Raw genomic sequence first — 22,262 nt, 5'->3', positions numbered from 1 at the left:
TTTTTTCGAATCCTGAGAAAAATAAGTATTTTTGAAAAAATTTAAGCGCAGAATGAAAGATTACGTTATTACCGAGGGCCGAAAGTCCCTGAAAACTTTTATAATGTTTATTTTAAGAAGTTATAGGGGTGAAAAACTAAAAGAAAATTTAGTGTGATTTTTAATTTCAAATATCTCATTCAAAAGAAACTTTTTATTCATTTTAAGGGACTTTCGACCCTCGGTAATAAAGTAATCTTTCATTCTGCGTTTAAATTTTTCAAAAATACTTATTGGTTATAATAGTCGAATTTTGAAGTTTTCAAGTTATAGTACTAAGGCGACGATAATATAGTTGAAAAACAAACGTCCACTATATAGAAAAATTCGTAAGAGATTTGTGAAAAATTTGACTATAAAAGAGGCAAAGAAAGCTTGTTCACGTCTATTCCTATTCCAGTAAACGTGCATTTCTAAACCCTTTTCATTTATTTGTTTTTGTATATTATGTGGGGGGATACAGGACCTATAATCTTTCAATCTTTTATGTTTCTCTTCATACCTTATAATTTTTGGTTACTATTATTTCTCAAGGTTTTTTCTTGTCTTTTTCTGTATCTGTCTGTAATTTCTGTATCTTCTTGTGATCGTTTAAGGCTTAAGGTATCGTATGTTTCCTGAAGTTTTCATCTAGTTTTTTTTGGGTTCTTACCACTTTTTCCCAATGATTTTATTATTCCTAATAGTCAGTTAAGTTTGTTTAGTGCTTTCAACTATCATTCATTCGGCCCATGATTTCTTGCGTTATCAATTCTTTTTCCTATCATTTTTATTGCATGCGATGTCTTCTTCGATCTTTCTTATTTTTGTTTTCATAACACTCACCCTTTTTTCAATATCTTCTTTTAGTACTAGCTTTCAGCTCTGCCTGACATACAGAGATACCTATATTCACCGAAAGTAATAGTAATACTGATAGTATACTGTAATACTGAGTAGATAGTGTGATACTGAGAGTAGAGTAATACTGAATATTTCTGCATTAATCCTTCTGTCGATTTTATATCGAATTTATTCAAAAATAATAGCCGAGGCAATAAAGCACTGAACCTCCGAAAAAAAAACGACAAGACGGATCTTAATAATTCTTTTTGCATTTGATTCATGAATGAGCCAGGAAACTTTGTGACCCTTAGTCATAAATAATATTGAAAAACTGCATACAAAAAATGCATTCTTAAAGTGCATCTCAAACAGACAATACAAAAAATTCAGAACTCGTTAATTATCGGCTATCAATTTTGTTACTTGGTCGCTAGAAACGAATATGACGTCGCGAGTGATCTCCGGAGTACCTGAAGCCCAGGGTATCTACTGTTTACCTCGTCTTCTAGAGTTTTCGGCAAATTCATTAAAAAACTAGTCAAAAATCATTACTTGGGGGGTTTTTAGGCTCGCTGAAAAGAAAGATGATATGGAAAATTATTTCCAGAGTACCTGGTGCCTAGAATACCTACTTTTTACGTTAACTTAAAAAGTCGAGGTAAACAGTAGATACCCTGGGCACCAGGTACTACGGAGATAACTTCATATTCGTTTTCAGCGACCCTAAAAACCCCAAGTAATGATTTTTGACTAATTTTTTATTCAATTTGCCGAAATCTCAAGAAGACGAGGTAAGCAGTAGGCACCCTGGACACCAGTGTGATCAGGTGACACTGGAGATAATTTCCGACGTCACATTCGTTTTTTGACTAATTTTTTTATGAACTTGCCGAAAACTCCAGAAGACAAGGTAAACAGCAGGTACCCTGGGCACCAGGTACTCCTGAGATCACTTCTAACGTTATATTCGTTTTCAGCGACCCCAAAAACCTCCCGAGTAACAAAATTAAACTCATTTCCGCCGATAATTAACGAGTCCTGAATTTTTTTTATTGTCTGTTTGAGATGCACTTTAAGAATGCATTTTTTGTATGCTGTTTCTCAATATTATATCATGGCTCTGGGTCACAAAGTTTCCTGGCGAATTCACAAATCGAATGCAAGAAGAATTATTAAAATCCGTCTTGTCGTTTTTATTTTTCGGAAGTAAGGCGGATTTTGGTGCTAATGTCTCGCCCATAAGGTTCCTTAACTTCTATCATATTAATAATATTATGGTATAGTTTTTTATTCTTATTTTTAATTTTTTTAGATGATCATAACGTCTCCCTAATAATACCGGTGAAAGATAGAGAAAACCATTTTCTTGTAGCTTTAGACAGATCTGTCTGTTTGGTAAATTGGGACGGTCAAAGCAAGCAAGTCACCAAGATTGAGAGACTTGTTGAAGTAGAAGAAGGTACAGAACATGTATTGAACGATGGGAAATGTGATTACACTGGAAGATTATGGATAGGTAAGATAGATTAACATACTGAGATACTTATAACAGGTCAAGAAAATTTCGAGACACTTTTATCATTGTACAATTAACAATAATGGCCATTAAAAAACCTCCACATCAATTATTATTATTGTCTGCTTAGTTTATTAAGTAGTATAGTATCTGGTCTGGTGATTATGAATTTCAAAGTATTTTCATCTTTTAAAGCGTGCTTTCCTGGGGCATAACACCCTGCTCGGGCGCCAATGTAACGTGATCGTTGCGTTTGTTGCTCCAGGTAACAAAAATTCAGCCGAAGACAGATGATTCGCTTTTTAAGACATTTATTTTAGAATCAAAACATTACAAATGATAAGATAATTAGCCTTAATTACTACTCGTAATATTTAATTAATTTCGTATAATTTCGTTAATAAAATATATTTATAACCTACGTGTCGAACATTAGGTTCGGGTTGATGTGGCGATATCTGGTACATGAATGAATACAACCGACGATCGCGTGGATCAGCTATTACATTTATTAATATGAAAGGGACATATAAGAAGAGGAAATCTCGTTCAGCTCGCCAGCGGAAGAGACATGTAGGGAAATACGATCACCGCTCGTATAAGGATAGGTAAAAGGAAAAACCATCGAAATTCGTTTAACAGACCAAAGACGACGGCGGAAAATGTTCGGGATAACGCACCTTTTATAGCACTTTGCTGCTTATTATTCTTCGATCAACGCCGCTGCAAGAATAATAATCAACTAGGCTTTTCGTTCCGACTGTTATATCGTCCGAGATGGTACAAAACACCTTTTACTTAATTCATTGGCGTACTCTAGACGAAAAAATTATATTATGGTCACAACAAAAACACTTGTCAATTAAATAAATGAAGAATACACAATAAGTAAGGAACAACAAGGTTTTCGGAAAAATAGGTCCACAATAGACGCCATATTCATAGCCAGACAAACTGCTGAAAAAACACTGGAATACAATAAACCTGCATTTATGTGCTTTATAGATCTGACTAATGCCTTCGATTGTGATAGATTGGAAGATGTACTAAGATTGCTAAAGGAGAAAGATCAGCCCAACAAGAACAAAACCAGAATAAAAGTGGAGAATGAACTAACATCGAAAGTAGAAATCAACTCGGGAATCAGACAAGAGGATAGCTTGAGCACATTGCTTTTTAATTTAGTAATGGACAAAATCATAGAAAACATTAAAGGTACTGGAAAAGGATATAAGATGGCAGAAAAAGAAATAAAAATCCTCTGTTTTGCTTACGACGCAATCTTAATCTCCGATAACGAGGATAACCTACAGCGAATGGAACAGACTTTCAATACAGTGGCGAAGAACTACAACATGAAAATATCAACAGCTAAGACAAATCCCTGGTAGTGTCAAGGGAACCCATAAGATGCAAATTAGTAATTAAAAACGAACTAATTGAACAAGTCTCGAGATTCCAATATCTGGGAGTCGAAATATGTAGTTATGGGGATGTTAAAGAGAGCGTTCTAAAGCAAGCAAATAAAGCCAATCACGTGTCAGGATGTCTGAGGGATGTCATCTGGAGAAACAAAGATATAAGGCTGGAAGAGAAAGTACGCATATACAAATCATGTGTAAGACCGATCATGACGTACGCGATAGAAACAAGATGTAACACAGCAGAAACCAAGAGGATACTGAGAACATCAGAAATGAGAACGTCGAGGTCAATAACTGGGAAAACACTGAGAGACAGATTACCGAACGACAATATAAGAAATCTCTGTAACATACAAGATATAGTACGGTGGGGAGACGACGAGAGTGGAATCAGAATGTCACGAGAATGGACAGCGAGAGAATAAAGGCCCATTTATACATATCAGGGCCGTGTCCGTTCCGTGTTAAGACAGGGCCCGGTCCAAAAAAAAACAATATGTACTCTTATGAGGATATTTATACATTGGCGTTTCCCGGACGGGGCCCGTCCGGGCCCGGTCTGAAATTAATCCCAGCCAATATTTTTTCTGTCGGCACTGGCGATGCACGAAAATGACACGGATCGCAGGGACTTGTATAAACACGATTTTATTCTTTTGTGAACGGGACTGCTGGAAAACAGACAAGCAATAGATATTGTGAGGTGAGATCTTCTATCCAAGCCGAAATATTTTCAACTATCTTTTACACAGAGATATGTAATAACGTTTTCCTCTCTTATTCGGCCCGGTACGCACACTGCCACAACCCGGTTGTATGTGAATATCGCAATAAAAATACCCGGACTCGGCACTGACCCGGAACAGACACGGCCCGGGTATGTATAAATGGGCCTTAACCCGTATAGCCAGGGATTCGAAGCCAACAAGCAAGAGACCAATAGGAAGGCTCTTTAAAAGGTGGCGAGATAGCTGGCAGTCAACATCACAGCTAAGAATACAAGCTCAAAATCGGTTAAGAACAGGCCAAGAGGCCTAATATAAGAAGAACAAGAAGAAGAAGAAGAAGAAAAAGAAGAGACGTTTAGAACGTCACAAAATGTATAGAAACCAATCAACGAACTGTCAATACTGTCAATACCACAGAATAAATAACCACACAGAAGCGAATCTGGACTGTCGTTTCCATTGATTTTGTTGGGACCGAAATATTTGACCTTGTGCATCAGTTACAGAATAGAACTTGATGTTCTAGGGAATAGACGATTCCAAATTAGGTAATATTTTTGACAAGTAGTTATTAATTAAATATGAAATATAAAATTTAACTATAAAATATAAAATAAAACATATATAAATATAAAATTTAACTATAAACAACTGCCACGTCAGTCGCAAAAGTAACGTTGCACCAGTTACGTTGACACATGAGCATGAAAATTATGTTACCGTTTTCGGCAGGAGTTTCGCTTCTGTGTGGTTATTTATTCTGTGTCAATACTCAGACTGACAGTATTGACAGTATTGACAGTTCGTTGATAGAAACTGAATATTAACATAAAAAGTTGACAAACAATAATTGACAAGACATTAAATAAAGCTGAACTAATTTTGACGTTTATATTTGTCATTTTGTTAATGTTGTAAAAGTTTAAGGGCCGGTTCTTCGAACGCTAATCAAAAATGATCATTATCAAATATTTAATTACTGTCACAACTGTCAATGTCAACTTTGATGGGGTTGCTGAAAACATAATTATTGATTACAATTATGAAATTAGTTAATCAATTATGTTAATAATTGTTATGTTAATTGATTAACTAATCTGGCCTAATTGATAACTGGCCTATTAGAAATATCTCGAGAACTAAAGGCAACAGAATCATGAAAATTAGAATACAGGGGTTTTGAAGGATGATCTATTAAATGAGAATATTTTCATCTCTTTGCAACTTCCGGTTATACCGGAAGTTGCTTATAACTTCGTTTTTTTTAAGGGACACCCTGTATATTTTTACATTTTTGGATTCTCTTCGATGTCTTCTTTCTTAAAATATGAGTATTTGTAATGTTATACAGGGTATTTTAAAAGATAATTACGTTTTTTTATTAATTTCTTAGCAATATTCACACCCTGTAGAATTGTAGTAGTTTGACAACTAAAACTCTACTTACGTTCAAATGATTTTTAATATAGTCATCTATTGTTAAGAATCATTAGTCTAGCTAAATTTTTAATTTTAGTATACAGGGTTGGTCGAAACTCGGAATGAGTATTTTCTGAGTTTTCTTAAATGGAACAGCCTGTATTTTAGTATTGTAATGAAATGATATTTTATGGTACTTTTTTATTTCTTAAGCATTCCCTGTACCTAACTGCTTTAATTTGTGCTTAATTGTTAGTCGCACCAACAATCTTAACTACATAGGTATTTTTATAGCTAAACCATTATTGGTAATTTTAAGGATCAGTCTGGATTAATATGTATTTATTTCAGAAAAATTATTTGTGATTCAATATTTTCACGGCCAACCTAATAAAATTTTACGTATTTTTTGTTGCAATTAATGTTTAGCTTGAATCACCAATAACTCACAAATTAAAGCAGTTAGGTATAGGGAATACTTATAAACTAAAAAAGTACTATGAAATATCATTTCATTACAATACTAAAATACAGGGTGTTCTATTTAAGAAAACTATTCATTTTGAGTTTCGACCAACCCTGTATACTAAAATTTCAAAATTAGCTATACTAATGATTCTAAACAATAATAGACTATATTAAAATTCACTTGAACGTAAGCAGAGTTTTAAATGTCAAACTGTTACAATTCTACAGGGTGTGAATTTTGCTACGAAATTAATAAAAAAAACGAAAATATCTTTTAAAATACCCTGTATAATATTACAAAATCTCATATTTTAAGAAAGAAGATATTGAGGAGAATCCAAAAATGTAAAAATATACAGGGTGTCCCATTTAAAGAAACTAAATTATAAGCAACTTCCGGTATGACCGGAAGTTGCAAAGGGATGAAAATATTTTCATTTAATAGATCATTCCTCAAAACCCCTTTATTAAAATTTTCATGATTCTGTTGCTTTTTGTTAACGAGATATTTCTAATAGGCCAGTTATCTGCCTCACCCTATATACTCCTTTATTTTTAGGCACCATGGGAGCAGCTGCGAAAGCATTACAAAATCTGCAAGACGGACAAGGAGCATTTTATAGTATATCTAATAAAACGGTCCAGTTACATAGAGATAATGTTGGTTGTTCAAATGGACTTGCATTTGACTACAAGCTGAAGAAATTGTACTATAATGATTCGTTAAGAGGGACTCTAGATGAATATGATTTTGATATTGAAAGTGGAACTATATGTAAGTATTTGTGTCTTATTTGTGGATCATATACAGGGTGTTTGGTAGGTCGATGGAAATTTTTTAAGGGATAATAGGGGACGCAATTTGCATCATTTTTTGCTAATAATGTATCGCTCAAACTGTTAAGGTTTCCGAAATAAAGTTAAATTTTTCAATATTCGACAACCGTCTATTTCACGTTTAAAAATTATCTAGGCGTACTACCTCCCTGTTTTACGAATGGAATAAAAATGTAAACCTACAACACTGACTCTTCGCATACAATTTCCATCAGCTATCGTCATTCTCCGAACGCATAACAAACAAAAAACAATCTACCTGCTATGCTAATGGTTATTGTATGCGTATGAAAGGCGCGTTTTACTGTTTTGACATACGAATTGTGTTTGGAGTTGCATTAACAACGAAGGGTTTTTGTAATCTGAGCAAGTAACACGTAAGGCATTTTGTATGTCAGGGAAGTATCTCGCTTAGATAATTATTTTTAAAAATAAAATAGACGAGCAGCCTTATTTTCTAATATTGACAAATTTAACTTTATTTCGGAAACCTTAACAGTTTGAGCGATACATTATATTAGCAAAAAATGTTGCAAATGGTGTCCCCTATTATCCCTTAAAAACTTTCCATCGACCTACCAAACACCCTGTATATGTCTTCATTTACTTCTCTTTTTAACTATTAGTAAATTTTATGATGATGGGTCTATTAATATATAAATAAAAGTCTAGATCAATTTTCTTACTTATTTAAAAGTGTTCAGCTATATCAAAATCACATGACAGTAAATAACTATAATTATTTCTAACTAAATGTTATTGGCTAGAGATAAAGTAATGCTTAAGGGGAAAGGTGGAAAATACAAAAATTTGACGCCTATCAACATTTTTAGGGCCGGTTGTTCGAACGCTAATCAACAATGATCATTATCAAATAATTAATTACTGTCAATGTCAACTTTGTTTGGGTTGTTAAAAAGTCTGTGGAGTCTATCATCAATTAATATAACAATAATTATTAACATAATTAATAATAAATCTCATAATTGTAATTAATTATGTTTTCAGCAACCCAAACAAAGTTGACATTGACAGTTTTGGTGACAGTAATGAAATATTTGATAATGATCATTGTTGATTAGCGTTCGAACAACCGGCCCTTAGTGTGTTTTAAATATATTCATTTTTTTTTTGAATCCTTGGAAACTAATGAATATTTTTGAAAAACGTACTTAAACGCAGAATGAAAGATTACTTTATTGCCGAGGGCCGAAAGTCCCTGAAAACCTCTATAATATTTATTTTAATAAGTTACAGCGGTGAAAATAAGAGAGGAAATTTAATGTGATGTTTAATTTCAAATATTTCATTCAAAAGAATCTTTTTATTAATTCTAAGGGACTTTCGGCACTCGGTAATAAAGTAATCTTTCATTCTATGTTTAAAATTTTCAAAAATACTTATTAGTTTACTGAACAACAGGGAGAAGCGTACTTTTGAAGTAAGTAAAATATATGTATAATTCCCAGTTGAGCGCTTTCGGCATATTAAGCCATCTTCAGAGCTATGGTCAAAAAGTTCAAAATACCACTATGAAGAGAGAGGGATCCCATGTAAGATATAAAAAAGACTTCTACGGGCACAAAGGACTCCTCGCCAAAAGAAATTACATTACAGATTTCAAAGATTTGATCATGCTAAGGTCAAACAACCTTACCATCTGAAGTGTACGTTGTCAGCATGCAGAAAAAACTTATTAGTTTTCTCAGGATTCGAAAAAAATGAATATTTTAAAACACATTGAAAATTTTGACAGGCCTTTTCATTTTGACAGACATTTCGACCTTTTTCATATTGCGCAAGTTGTACTATTAATGTTAATATGAATAAATGAAATATAAATATTTTGACGTTTCACAATTTGACAATTCACTTTTAACTGCAGTGCCTTAAAAATTTTAAAGCACTAGTGCTTTAAAGTAGCATTTTTAACGCTCCTATGGAGTGCTAGAAATTGCATTTTTAACACGCTTGTAGAAAAATACATACAGTGCTAGTCAAAAGTCCGTACCCCCCCTTGTATCTTTTGAACGGTTGTACTTATAATAGTGAAATTTTAAGGGAGGAAATAAACGGTTGTAGGCGTCTTAAGTAGTTATGATAGGTGACGTAATAGTGACAGATGACGTTGCAGCGCCACCATGACAGATAATTTTAAATGGGACCTTATGGCAAGTGATACCTCGTTTGAAAGGTATTAAAAATACCTATTCAGTCATACTAATTGTGTTTGAGTTTAAGCTCAGTTTGATGAATAAATGAAATAATATAAAATTGTAGTTTCGCATTTAATTAATAAAAATTTAAACCTCCGCCTATGATTACTTGTCAAAAGGGTTTACGTTGACGTAAAAACTATTAGAGAACTGAAAAACGTGAACTTTTTTGACAAAAAAACCATAGGCGGACATTTGAATTTTTATTAATTAAATGCGAAACTACAATTTTATATTTATTTCATTTATTCACCAAAATTAAAATCAATTTATATCCAAAAAAATTAGTATGACTGAATAGGTATTTTGAATATCTATCAAACGAGGTATTACTTGCCATAAGATCCCATTTAAAATTATCTGTCACAGTGGCGCTGTGAAGTCATCTGTCACTATGACGTCTTCTGTTATGACTAGTTAAGAAGCCTACGTCCGTTTATTTCCTCCCTCCAAATTTTACTATTATAAGCATAACCGTTCAAAAGATACGAGGGGGGGTACGGACTTTTGACTAGCACTGTATAAATATAAAAATTGTCAATATGAAAGAGCCAGAGAACATTAAATTATTAGAAAAATTTTATTACCAAGTCATAAAAACAAAAATTAAATTTATTTCTCTCTTCATAACCCTTTCAATGTTTTTTTTTTTTTGAAGTTATACTTCTTTAGGCGCGATTGAGAGTAAAATTTCATAATTCTGCGCGCATGCGCACACATACAGTATGGCGTTTAGTTGCTAAATCTTTCAAGTTATGTACAGTCCGTCAAATTTACTTACCGTTGCACGTCATTATCTGATCCAGAGATCTAAGTTGACATAGTTGCCAAAGTATAAAAAAATCCTGAATCCATTTTAAATAAAATAGATCACATAATTATTGTAAACGTGGATTATACAACAAAACAAATTAATATTCTATGTAAATAAATAAAAAACTTAAGAAATAGAGAACAAGAATTAAGTTATAATCATTTAAGATTTGCAGTGCAAGCGTTTTTGCACTGCATTGTTTAATTATTAAAAAACGGCTCTAGTAGTCGTCCAAACTTGATCGAGGACGGTTGTAGATAAAACAATTACTGTTATCAATTTACCATTTAAAGCTAATTATACCTTAATGGACTTGAAATATTAAAAATAAATCTGGTGTAGTGATACAAAACAGATTTTATATATTTAAATCAACCAAATTAATTATTTCAAAACAAATTAAATAATAAAAATAAAGTATATTAATATTAGTGCTGGCGATTGTGTCAAAAAATGTGTTGTGAATTTTATTTTTGGAATCCACCAATCAAGGTAACACCTTATACTAATATTAATATTTAAATCAAAATGTCGAACGGATATAATCAGTATCCATTTCCATACTCTCAATGTCCAACATCTAGCCAAATGAACCTCAGCGACCAAAACTTAACAGTTCAACAACTAGGATATTTTCCACAACAAATGCAAATGGGACCACATCCTGCATCACAAATTCAGCAAAATTTCGCTCCAAGCCAGCCAAACCAGCCAATGCAGTTATATCAACCTCAATACCAGTATTCAGTCCAAAGTACATTACCACAATATCAACCCCCATCCACATCCAAAGCAAATGATGAAGAATGGCAAATAGTTCCAAATAAAAAACGTGGGAGAACCAGTCCGGAACAACATTCCAAACTTAAACAAACCAAAATAGATAACTACTGGCTCAACACACCAACAGCAAATAAATTTAATGTATTAATTAATGAAGAGACACAAGAAGCAGATACTGAAGAGGAAAAAAAACAGGAAGAGAAGCCCCCACCAATATTTATTGCCGGTGTTAAAAACATCCAACCATTAAACGAACTACTAAACACTATAGCCAAAGATAAACATTTAATCAGAGTGTTGAATGAAGAACAAGTCAAGGTACAGGCCCAAACAATTGAAATATACGACAGTATAATAAAAGCACTTGATGAGAAAAAAACCGAATATCATACATATCGTAAGAAGCAAGACAAACCCTTTAGAGTAGTGATTCGCCATCTTCATCCTACAGTGAATATACAAGAAATCAAAAAAGAAATAGAGAGCCAAGGACATATAGTTCTACAAATAACGAATATACTACAAAGAATTACAAAAAAACCCCTACCACTATTTTTTGTGGACTTAAAAATGCAAGATAATAATAAAGAAATTTATAAGATGGAATATTTACTCAACGCAAAAATTGATGTCGAAGCCCCAAGGCTAAAAAGAGAATTAGTACAATGTACCAGATGTCAAAGATATGGTCACACAAAAAATTTCTGCTATCATCAATACAGGTGTGTAAAATGTGCTCTAAATCACAAAACAGCTGATTGCCCTAACAAAATTAGATCTGATCTAGTAAAGTGTGTAATTTGCGGTAATAACCACCCAGCGAATTACAGAGGATGCAGTGTACATAAACAACTGCAAGAAGCAAGATTTCCAACCTTAAGAAAGAAAGAGTCACCGAATCAACTACAAAACCAACAGCTACCAGTGGCTACAACAAATATAAGTACAACACAAAGACCTACATATGCTCAAATGGTAAATACCAACCAACAAGATATTACAATGGTCACTCAGGCAAATGACATGCAGGAGTTAAAGAATATGATGAAAGGGCTTATGGAACAAATGAGCACCATGCTAAACTTATTAACAACACTTGTCTCAAAAATGAACTAATGGCTAATACACTAAAATTTGCCATATGGAATGCTAATGGCTTGACACAACACAAACATGAGTTGTATGCATTTATAGTTAATCACCAATTAGACATAATACTGATTTCAGAAACACACTTCACGAAAAAAAGTTTCATAAAATTTCACAACTATAAAATATATCACACAACACATCCAGATGGAACTGCACATGGTGGGACAGCAATCATTATAAGAAACAACATCAAACATTACCAGACAACTCACTATCAAAAAGCACATATTCAGGCCACAAATGTGGTTGTAGAAGACTGGACAGGACCTATAACTTTTTCAGCTATATATTGTCCACCAAAACATTCAATTAAACAACCAGAATTTAAAACCTTTTTTGATACACTTGGACCTAGGTTTATTTGTGGCGGAGACTACAATTCAAAACATCTAATGTGGGGATCTAGACTTATTAATACCAAAGGCCGTGAACTACAAAAAGAAATACTAATAGATAATCTGAACATAGTAACCACAAGGGGGCCAACATACTGGCCTACAGACCCTGCGAAAATTCCAGATCTCCTCGATTTTGCTATAGTGAGAGGAATAAATGAAAAATACTTTAAACCAAAGTCTTGTTACGATTTATCCTCTGACCATTCACCTGTTATCATAACTGTAAGCAAAAACATAACAAAAATAGAAAGGAGCTGTATATTACACAACAACAAAACAAATTGGAGTTATTTTAGACATCAAGTAAATAATCAGATCAATTTAGACATCCCACTAAAGACCGATAAACAAATCGAACAAGCAGTAGAACATTTTAACACAGTTTTACAGGAAGCAGCATGGAACTCAACACCATTACCTACAAATCGACATATGAACAAACACTGTTCCAATACAATACATGAAAAAATAATTGAGAAAAGAAGACTTAGAAAACAATGGCAATTATCAAGATCACCTCAAAGTAAAACAAACCTCAATAAAGCACAAAAAGACCTAAAAAAATTGATAATAGCAGAAAAAAATGCAAGCTTTCAGGAATACCTACAAAAACTAGATGCAACTCAAGCTACTGACTACTCGTTATGGAAGGCTACAAGGACTCTACGAAGGCAGAACTATACAGTCCCACCACTAAGAACACAAACAGGACAATGGGCGAGAAGTCCTCTAGAAAAGGCCGAAACATTTGCGACACACCTTAAAAAAGTCTTTACACCAAATGAGGGAAATTACTCACTACAAACTGAAGAAGAAATTATTTCGATACTCACAAAACCTTATCAACTAGAACTTCCTGAAAAAAGATTCACAAAAAATGAGGTAAAAAATATTATACAACACAACATCGATCCAAAAAAGGCTCCAGGATACGACCTGATTACAGGAAAAACTCTTCAGCAACTCCCAGAGAAAGGCTTCCAATTTCTGACACAGTTATTTAACTCTATAATGAGACTAGGTCATTTCCCATCACAGTGGAAACTAGCACAAATAACAATGATACTAAAGCCAGGAAAAGAACCAGAAAATGTACAGTCCTACCGTCCTATTAGTCTTCTTCCCGTGGTATCCAAAGTTTTTGAAAAGCTGACACTTACTAAGCTAATGCCTATACTAGAAAACAAAAAACTAATACCACCACACCAATTTGGGTTTATAAAACAACATTCAACAATACAACAGGTACATAGAATTGTAGAGAGAATCAACGAGGACTTTGAAAATAATAGGTACTGCTCGGCGGTATTTCTGGACGTAAGTCAGGCATTTGATAAAGTCTGGCATAAAGGCCTATTATGTAAACTAAAACAGAATTTACCTACAAATTACTATATACTGTTAAAGTCATATATCACCAACAGAAACTTCCAGGTAAAGTATGAGAATGAATACACAAACATACATCAAATTCTCGCTGGGGTGCCCCAAGGAAGTGTACTAGGACCTATATTATACCTTATATTCACTGCTGACTTACCGACAGATACACATATCACTACAGCCACATTTGCGGATGATACGGCAATACTATCATCGAACAAAAATCCCAAAATAGCCTCAGAAATCTTACAAAATAATCTAAATAAAATTCAACAATGGATGACAAAATGGAGAGTCAAAATTAATGAAAACAAATCGCTACACCTAACATTTACCACGCGTAGGGAAACATGTCCGGCTGTATACTTAAACGGTAAAGGAATCCCACAAGGGGATGAAGTCAAATATCTAGGTATGTACTTGGACAGAAGATTAAACTGGAGGAAGCATATATTTACTAAGCGAAAACAACTGGGTCATAAGTTAAGAACCATATATTGGCTGTTGGGCAAAAAATCAAAACTATCAACTGAAAATAAAATATTAATCTACAAATCCATCCTAAAACCAGTGTGGACTTATGGGATAGAATTATGGGGAACCGCCGCACATTCCAACATTGAAATCATACAAAGATTTCAGTCCAAAATATTGAGATCAATACTAGGAGTTCCATGGTTCATAACCAATGAAGCCATCCATCGGGACGCCGGACTACCATACGTCAAAGATGACATCAAAAAGTGCGCGAAAAAACATACAGAAAAACTTAAAGTGCATCCAAACGTGTTAGCAAAAAATTTAGTGAATAAACCGCGTACTGTTCGTAGGTTAAAACGAAAAGTTCCGTTAGAGTTAAGTGAACAATAGGTACTAAATTAATGTGTATAAGTTTATGTCAGAAATAGTCAGTGTTGTAGGCTAAGTTTTAAAAAAGGGGTGCATCACTGGATGCCTCCCTACATGTCATTCCTAATTATTGTCAGTCCTATTACTTATTGTCTATTATCTACTTAAACATTTAGGTTTAGATTGTATAGATAGATTGTAATAAATGTGGGGTTAAAAAAAAAAAAAAAAAAAAAAAAAACGGCTCCGAACTCTTGGGAGAAGCCGATAGGTTTCTTTGTATATGTCTACAATAACAACTAAAAAAGTTGTCAGATACCTCGATTATTCCAAGTCGTGATAAAATTAGGTGAAATTTATATTTTTATAGTAGAGGATCTTTTTATATTAAAGTAAATAATAAAAACAGTATATAATAGAACAGATACTTATAGTAAATAATATAAACAAATAAGAAGTGTCATCACCGCAACTGTCAAATAAATGTTACCAATTTATTCTAAAATGTCACATTCATTCAATTACAGTTACAGTATGTTCCGAACAAATGTGCTTCATAAAAGCGCTTTATAATCCATTTATACAAATTAAATGAAACATATTATTGTGTATTTCTTTAGGTTAACATTAATAGAAATCTTCAAATATTATTTTTACGCGTATATAATAAAATAGGTCTAGTGGCTGTAATTCCAGTGTAAAATGATTATAAAAAACAACACAACTACCGCCAAATATTTCGTGTTGGTATCATGCGACGTCACAGGCTATGACGCTAATGACGTGCAACGGTTAGTAAATTAGACTAAGTATATAAATATATCAGTGCAAGAAAAGGCGCGCAAAGAATATATTAGTGTTTTTAGTAAATATATTTATTATAATTTTTGTGTCTTTGGATTTGTCTTCCTTAGGATTAAGATGAGTATTATTAAAACATTTTATTGTATATTTATTATACTTCAGCTTGCCTGTTTGTTACCGTGAATTGTCATTAGGTACGTCCGAACCGATACAGACACAGTCCTCGTAGCGTATTTGGTATATCATTCGGCCAGAGATCGAGAGGTCTTGAGTTCGAATCCGGAGCAATCCTATACTTTTTTTTTATTTTTTTTGAAAGCGGTAAGCACAAAATTAGTTTGGTGTTAAAAAAAAATTAAAACAAACTGTTTAAAGTATATTTATTTTTAAGAAATCATATAATAGAAGTAGAACTTCTTACGTGCGTACAAAGTACACACACATTCTTTTTTTGTATTCCAACTTTTATCTCCCTTGACTGAGGCTTTTCCAAATCCTTGACATCTTAATATTACTTTGAAGCTAATTTCTTTATAATGTGCTATTTTAGTTGAGAATGAGACAAAATTCTGCTTTCAAATTAAGTTTATTTGACGTTTCGATTTCCACTTTGGAAATCGTTATCAGAATACAAAACGTTAATAAATTAAACAAATATTGTTGCTTGGTACAAAAATCTTCTAATCATTTAAGTTTATCTGACTCATAAAAAGTAGTCGACTTTAAAATGATATTGCCAATATTTTGAGTTCCGTTCATGAGACGACTTTATTGGAAGATAGCTCATTCGATTACATGAAATCTACTTTCAGAATATCCATCAGAAAAAAATCAGAGCGCATGTGATTAGTCTTTAAATAGACAACCACTTGCCATAATGAGAGTAAAATTCTAGTGATATTGATCTCATTGATATCTTATCTGCCATATTTTCTTAATCCCAGTAAATAGTAAAGAACTTCAATTGTTCTAGCTAACTTAAACTATGTTTTGAAAAGTTTCGGTGATGACTCATCGGATAATGAAGTGCTAGTTTTGGATCCCGAAGAGTTTTCTGGAGTATGTGATGGTGTGACTATTGATTCTGAAGGAAATCTCTGGGTTGCGATTATTGGTTCATCAAAAATAGTGCAGATAAAACCAGGCAAACCGGCAACTATATTGCAATCTGTGGAGCTTCCAACTCCTCAAGTAAGTAGAATAAATGTAGAAATCTAGAAGTAATCTAAGACGTACCCTTTCCCTCTTTCTAGTCGGTTTCCATTTCCCGAAGTTTTTAGCGGCTTTTTGTCTCGTTCATCCTTCACATCTTCTTTAAGTGCCATCTCCGCGGCGGCGGTCGGCAATTATCATAGCTATTGGTATTTTAGAGACGGCTGCTCTGAAAAGTTAATTTGATGTACATCCGTATCACTCTCTCAGGTTGCGCAGCCACGATATTGTGCGTCTCCATATGTTTCTCTTTCCTTGAATCTTTTGCTACATATAATCAATTGGAGCAAGCTGTATCTCCGTCATTTTCTCTCTCATGTATCTCCCAATTTTCTTGTTTTGATGGTATCTAGGATTTCCATTTCTTTATTCATCTTTCTCAGAACCTCTTTGTTTGTGACGTGTTCTGTCCACGATATTTTTAGAATTCTTCTGTACACCCACAGCTCGAATGATTCTAGTTTTTTCATTGATGCAGCATTCAAGGTCCAAGCTTCCATTCCATAAAACAAAGTCGAGAAAACGTAGCACCTAGCCAACCTAACTCTTAGCTCCAACTTCAAATCTCTTACGCAGAGCACTTTTCTCATTTTGTTCAAATTTGCTCTAGCCTTTTCTATTCTGATTTTAATGTTCTGTAAATAATCTCCTGTGGAGTTGATCATTGTTCCAAGGTATGCATATTGGTCGACTCGTTCGATATTTGATCCGTTTATGAAGAGATTTTCGTTATTTCTTTAAGTTTTCGATATTCTCATAAACTTTGTCTTCTTGACATTCATTGTTAGCCCGTATTCTTGTTCAAACTATGCTATTCTGGTCACCAGCCTCTGAAGATCCCAATATTTTCAGCTAAGATGACAGTGTCATTCGCATATCTAACGTTGTTAATGGGAACTCCATTTACCTTTATTCCAACTGTTTCACCCTCAAGAGCTTTTTTCAAGATCTCTTCCGAGTAGGCATTAAAAATAATTGGCGACAACACGCATCCCTGTCTCACTCCACGTCTGATTTCAATTTACTCTGACAGCTCGGTCGTTAACACGTACTTTTGCTCGTTGCTTATAGTATAAATTCGATATAATCCTGAGGTCATTGTATTCTAGATTCTTTGATTCCAGGACGTGCATTAATTGTTCATGTCGCACTTTGTTGAATGCTTTATTATAGTCAATAAAACATGCATATATATCTTGATTGACATCCAGGCACCTTTGTATAAGTATGTTAAGTGAAAAAAGAGCTTCACGAGTTACCAGGCCTTTGCGAAACCCAAATTGCGTATTATCAATTAATGTCTATGTCCAGTTTATGATATATTCGGTTATGGATGACTTTCAGTAGCAAATTTAGCACATGAGACATCAAACTAATGGTGCGGTAGTCGCCGCATTCTCTTGCGTTTTTCTTTTTAGGGAGGCAAATAAAGATCGACGTCAACCATTCTTTGGGTAATGTGCCTAAGGCTACGGCTCCACGGGCGAGAAATTGACGCTAGAGGTAGCCGTAAACGAACTTGAGGTTCCGCGGAACGGAATAGGAATAGACGAACTGAACCGACTACGCACAAGCCCTGTAGTCGGTACAGTTCGGCTATTCCTATTCCGTTCCGCGGAACCTTAAGTTCGTTTTACGGCTACTGCTAGCGTCAATTTCTCGCCCGTGGAGCCGTAGCCTAAGCTATAAATTTTGTTCAAGAGTACCACTAAAATATCAATATGCTGCTCATCTATAATTTTTAAAAGGTCGATAGGAAGTATGTCAAGTCCTGGGCTTTTCCTGTTCATTGTTTTTAACGCTTGTATTATTTCTTCCTTTGTAATATCTGGACCTATTTCTCCTGAAGTAAGTTCTATGTGTTCCAGGTACCCTCTTTCATCATCGAACAGTTCATCGATGTATTCTGCCCAACGTTGTAGTTTCTCATCGGTCTCTGTTATAGCAACCCCGTGTCTATCCAGTGCACCAGTGAGATTTTTTTTTGTTAGTCCAGCCATTTCTTTGACTTTCTTATGTAGGTTAAAGAGATCGTATATTTTTTAGAGGTCCTCGATCTCGTTGCATTTCTCTTCAAAGTGTTTTTCTTTTGCCTGCTTTATCATCTTCCTAATTTCGTGGTTAATCTCCCTGTATTTATTGTCATCTTTGTTCTTATATTGTCTCCGTTATTCCATCATATTCAGTATCTCGTCATTCATACATTCCTCTTTTCTCCTTGTGGAAGTCTTTAATATATCTTTACAAGGTTCTAGTATGAAATGTTTTAGTTGCTCCCAGTGCTCGTCAGTATTCTTCGCATATGTTCATATTATTATATCGTTTTTCTATTTCGTCATTGTGTCTTTTACTCATTCGTTAGTACTCTAATTCATTAAGTTTTTAACCTTGTCCATCAGTGCAGCTTCTTCTCAAAAAACTCCATTTACATAACATTTCTTCTGTTTTTCATCCTTTTATTTGTCACCCATATCTCTGGGCCATACAGTGAGCAGTTTTCAAATATTGTCTTAAAGATTTAGTCTTTAGAGTTGCTTGTGATATCGTCGCTCTTTATAATCGAGTGTAATTGCTGGGTCTTGTCTTTCTTTTCTTTATATTTTTATTTATTATATCCGTTTCATCTGATCCTGTGTTTGTTGAAGTTGCCCCTTAGTAATTATATTCATTTGTTTTTTTATGGTATTATTATATAACTCGAGATCTTCTGTGGTTATTCCAATGAGCAAGTATTACATTCTATCAATATTAATTTCTAAACCCCAGCTTCAAAATTGTTCTTCTATTTTTTTATCATGTAGACGATATCGTCTTTGTCTTCTGCTGAAATTATTTGATCATCGCCAAACAAAAGACTATGGTTAATTTTCACTCAACGTTTTATTTATAATGTAGTAACTAATAATAGTAGAAATACGTAGAGGAGTACGACATTGATGCATTTTGTCACCACTGCTATGTCATGTATATAGTGAAAGCATCTGCCAGGAAGCAAACAAAGGAATCATAATTAATGGAGAGGCTGTAAATAATATTCCATACGCGGACGACACTGTACTAGTTGCAAGAATAGTAGAGGAATTACAACGATTACTTACAAACATAAATATTGCTTGCAACAATTATGACCTAAATATCAATATCAAAAAAACCAAGTATAATATGGTCTTCAGTAAAAACATGACACACCTAGCACATATTAGTACAAACGGCATTCAAACTGAAAAAGTATTAAGTTACAAAAATACTTGGTACCTTTAATAATCGAAACTGGAGATTAAAACAATGAAATAAAAAGACGTATCGAAATTTCCAGGGCCACCTTCATAAAGATAAGAAAATTCTTCTGCAACAGAGACATAAGCATTCCTCTACGATTAAGAATGCTAAGAGGCTGCGTATTTAACACGATATTATACGGTTTAGACGCCTGAACTCTCAAACAGAACAACATAAAAAATATTGAAAGTTTCGAGATGTGGTGCGACCATCGAATGCTGAAGATAAGTTGGGTTTAAAGAGTCACAAACTTTGAAGTAATACGAAGGATAGGAAAAGACTCAGAAAATTTGTTATGATAAAACGAAGAAAACTCGAATATTTGAGTCACCTGATGAGAGGACGTAAATAAGCGTTACTTTAATATATAATGTAAGGAAAAATAGAAGGAAAACGGAATACACGCCGTAGAAGAATGTCTTGGTTGCGGAATTTGAGAGAGTCGTTTGGCTGCACCACTAATGAATTCTTTAGGTCAGCTGTAAACAAAGTCAGGATAGCCTTGATGATTTCCAATCTCCGATAGGAGTGCCACAAGAAGAACAAGAACTAATATCCTTAGTGGTCGATGAGCTTTTATCTAATTTCATGTTCATCGTCTCAGTACATAATTATTTACATGACTTTGCTGCTAAACTTTTATAAAGGTTCAGTTGTTATAACAATTTTTTTGCTCCTCTTGTTCTAACTATTGTGTTACCTTTTTATCCTATAATTAATTGGCGTGGTATAAAATAATTATTAACTTTATTTTCTAGATAACCTCTCTAGCATTTGGGGGTCCTAATCTAGACGAGCTCTACGTTACAAGTGCAAATTTTAGCTCTCAACCAAAAGGAGAAAGTCCTGGATGTTTATTTAGAGTAACAGGACTAAATTGCAAAGGAGTGCCTGCTGACGAAGCAGTGATATAGGAAAAAATGTCAGCTAAAATGAATATTTCGTTAACAAAAATGTAATTTTTCAATAAATATTTGACAAAAAAAGGTTTTTATTCAATCGTTTACTTATCTTAGTATTTCAGAGAATACATACTTAACCCATTAGTGCCCAGATTATGTTTTTCCAGTTTTTAATGTGATGCTAATATTTCTTTGGGAGCAGTTTGATTAAAAAACATAAAAATGAATGAATTTATGCATTTGGATTTATAGATCACTCAATATATGACGTTACATATATGTAACGCTAGGAGCTAATGGGTGCAAAAAATACAAAATATAACTGCAGACAGTTTTATTTATTTAAATACGGAAGATAAAGAAAAAGGAATTTAAACATTTTGGTTTGTGTGATAGGTAACGAAACAATCAACACAAAGACCTACGTTACATTTCCTACACATCGTGCTTGTTGAACTTTTGCAAGATGTTCCAGCACAGCGCCTTCTTTTGTCGTTTGGAATTTTATCCACTAGGTGTTCCATCCTATTATATCTAATTCCATCGACTGCTCTTTGCGCATTAGAAGATGGAGATGGAGTTCTGCCCATGCCTTTTAGCAGTGACGAATATTTCTTCAAATAAACTGACAGGATAGCCTTTCGAAAGTCTATTTGAGACATCTGAGAGTTGTTTGATTTTCGATACAAACACCACGCGTTATTGACTAAAACATCAAGAAGCCATGTAAACAATGCCCAGTACCATTTCCTGTTTCTAATTTGAATCCTGTACTGTCCAACGTTCTGATCCATTCAATCAGTACCACCCATTTTTTTGCTATATTCTGCAAGTACTGCTGGTCTGCTAACTTGTATGTGTTTTTTTCCTTTTGCTAATAACGTCTAAACATTTGTTATTGGATTGATACTATATCTATTGGAAGCAACGCAAACTACGGAATTATTGACCCACTTGGCTACTAACACAGCATCTGTCTTACTAATAGCACTTTCATAGTATCCCGTTTCCTGTTTCTGAAGATCATTTGTAGCCAAAAAAGGACAGCTCCTAGGTAAACGATTTTCTCTTATAGTCTCCGTGCCTCCGTATCCTTTCAAACGTAAATATGACAATAAACTGAATGTAGTAAATAAATTATCAAAGTATATTACTTCCTCTATAGAGTCATCTATCCTTTCGTATTCTCCAAAGGCTATATCGATAGCTTCTTG

The 22,262-nt window shown here is 33.8% G+C and overlaps 1 protein-coding gene across 1 annotated transcript in view; it reads left to right on the top strand.

Moving 5' to 3' along the window:
- LOC114330340 (regucalcin-like) overlaps positions 1 to 21,140 on the top strand; it is a 31,735-nt gene extending 10,595 nt beyond the window's left edge. The window contains exons 2-5 of the mRNA XM_028279667.2: positions 2,177 to 2,380; positions 6,979 to 7,194; positions 16,629 to 16,846; positions 20,905 to 21,140. Coding sequence (XP_028135468.1) covers positions 2,177 to 2,380; positions 6,979 to 7,194; positions 16,629 to 16,846; positions 20,905 to 21,060 — 794 coding nt within the window. The 3' untranslated portion in view covers positions 21,061 to 21,140. The remainder of the gene's footprint in view (positions 1 to 2,176; positions 2,381 to 6,978; positions 7,195 to 16,628; positions 16,847 to 20,904) is intronic.
- The last annotated feature ends 1,122 nt before the right edge of the window (positions 21,141 to 22,262 follow it).

This window comes from Diabrotica virgifera, chromosome 3 (assembly GCF_917563875.1).
Source record: "Diabrotica virgifera virgifera chromosome 3, PGI_DIABVI_V3a".
Lineage (NCBI taxonomy): Eukaryota > Metazoa > Arthropoda > Insecta > Coleoptera > Chrysomelidae > Diabrotica > Diabrotica virgifera.
Note: the sequence above shows the minus strand (reverse complement) of the source record. Positions and strands in the feature narration are given on the sequence as shown.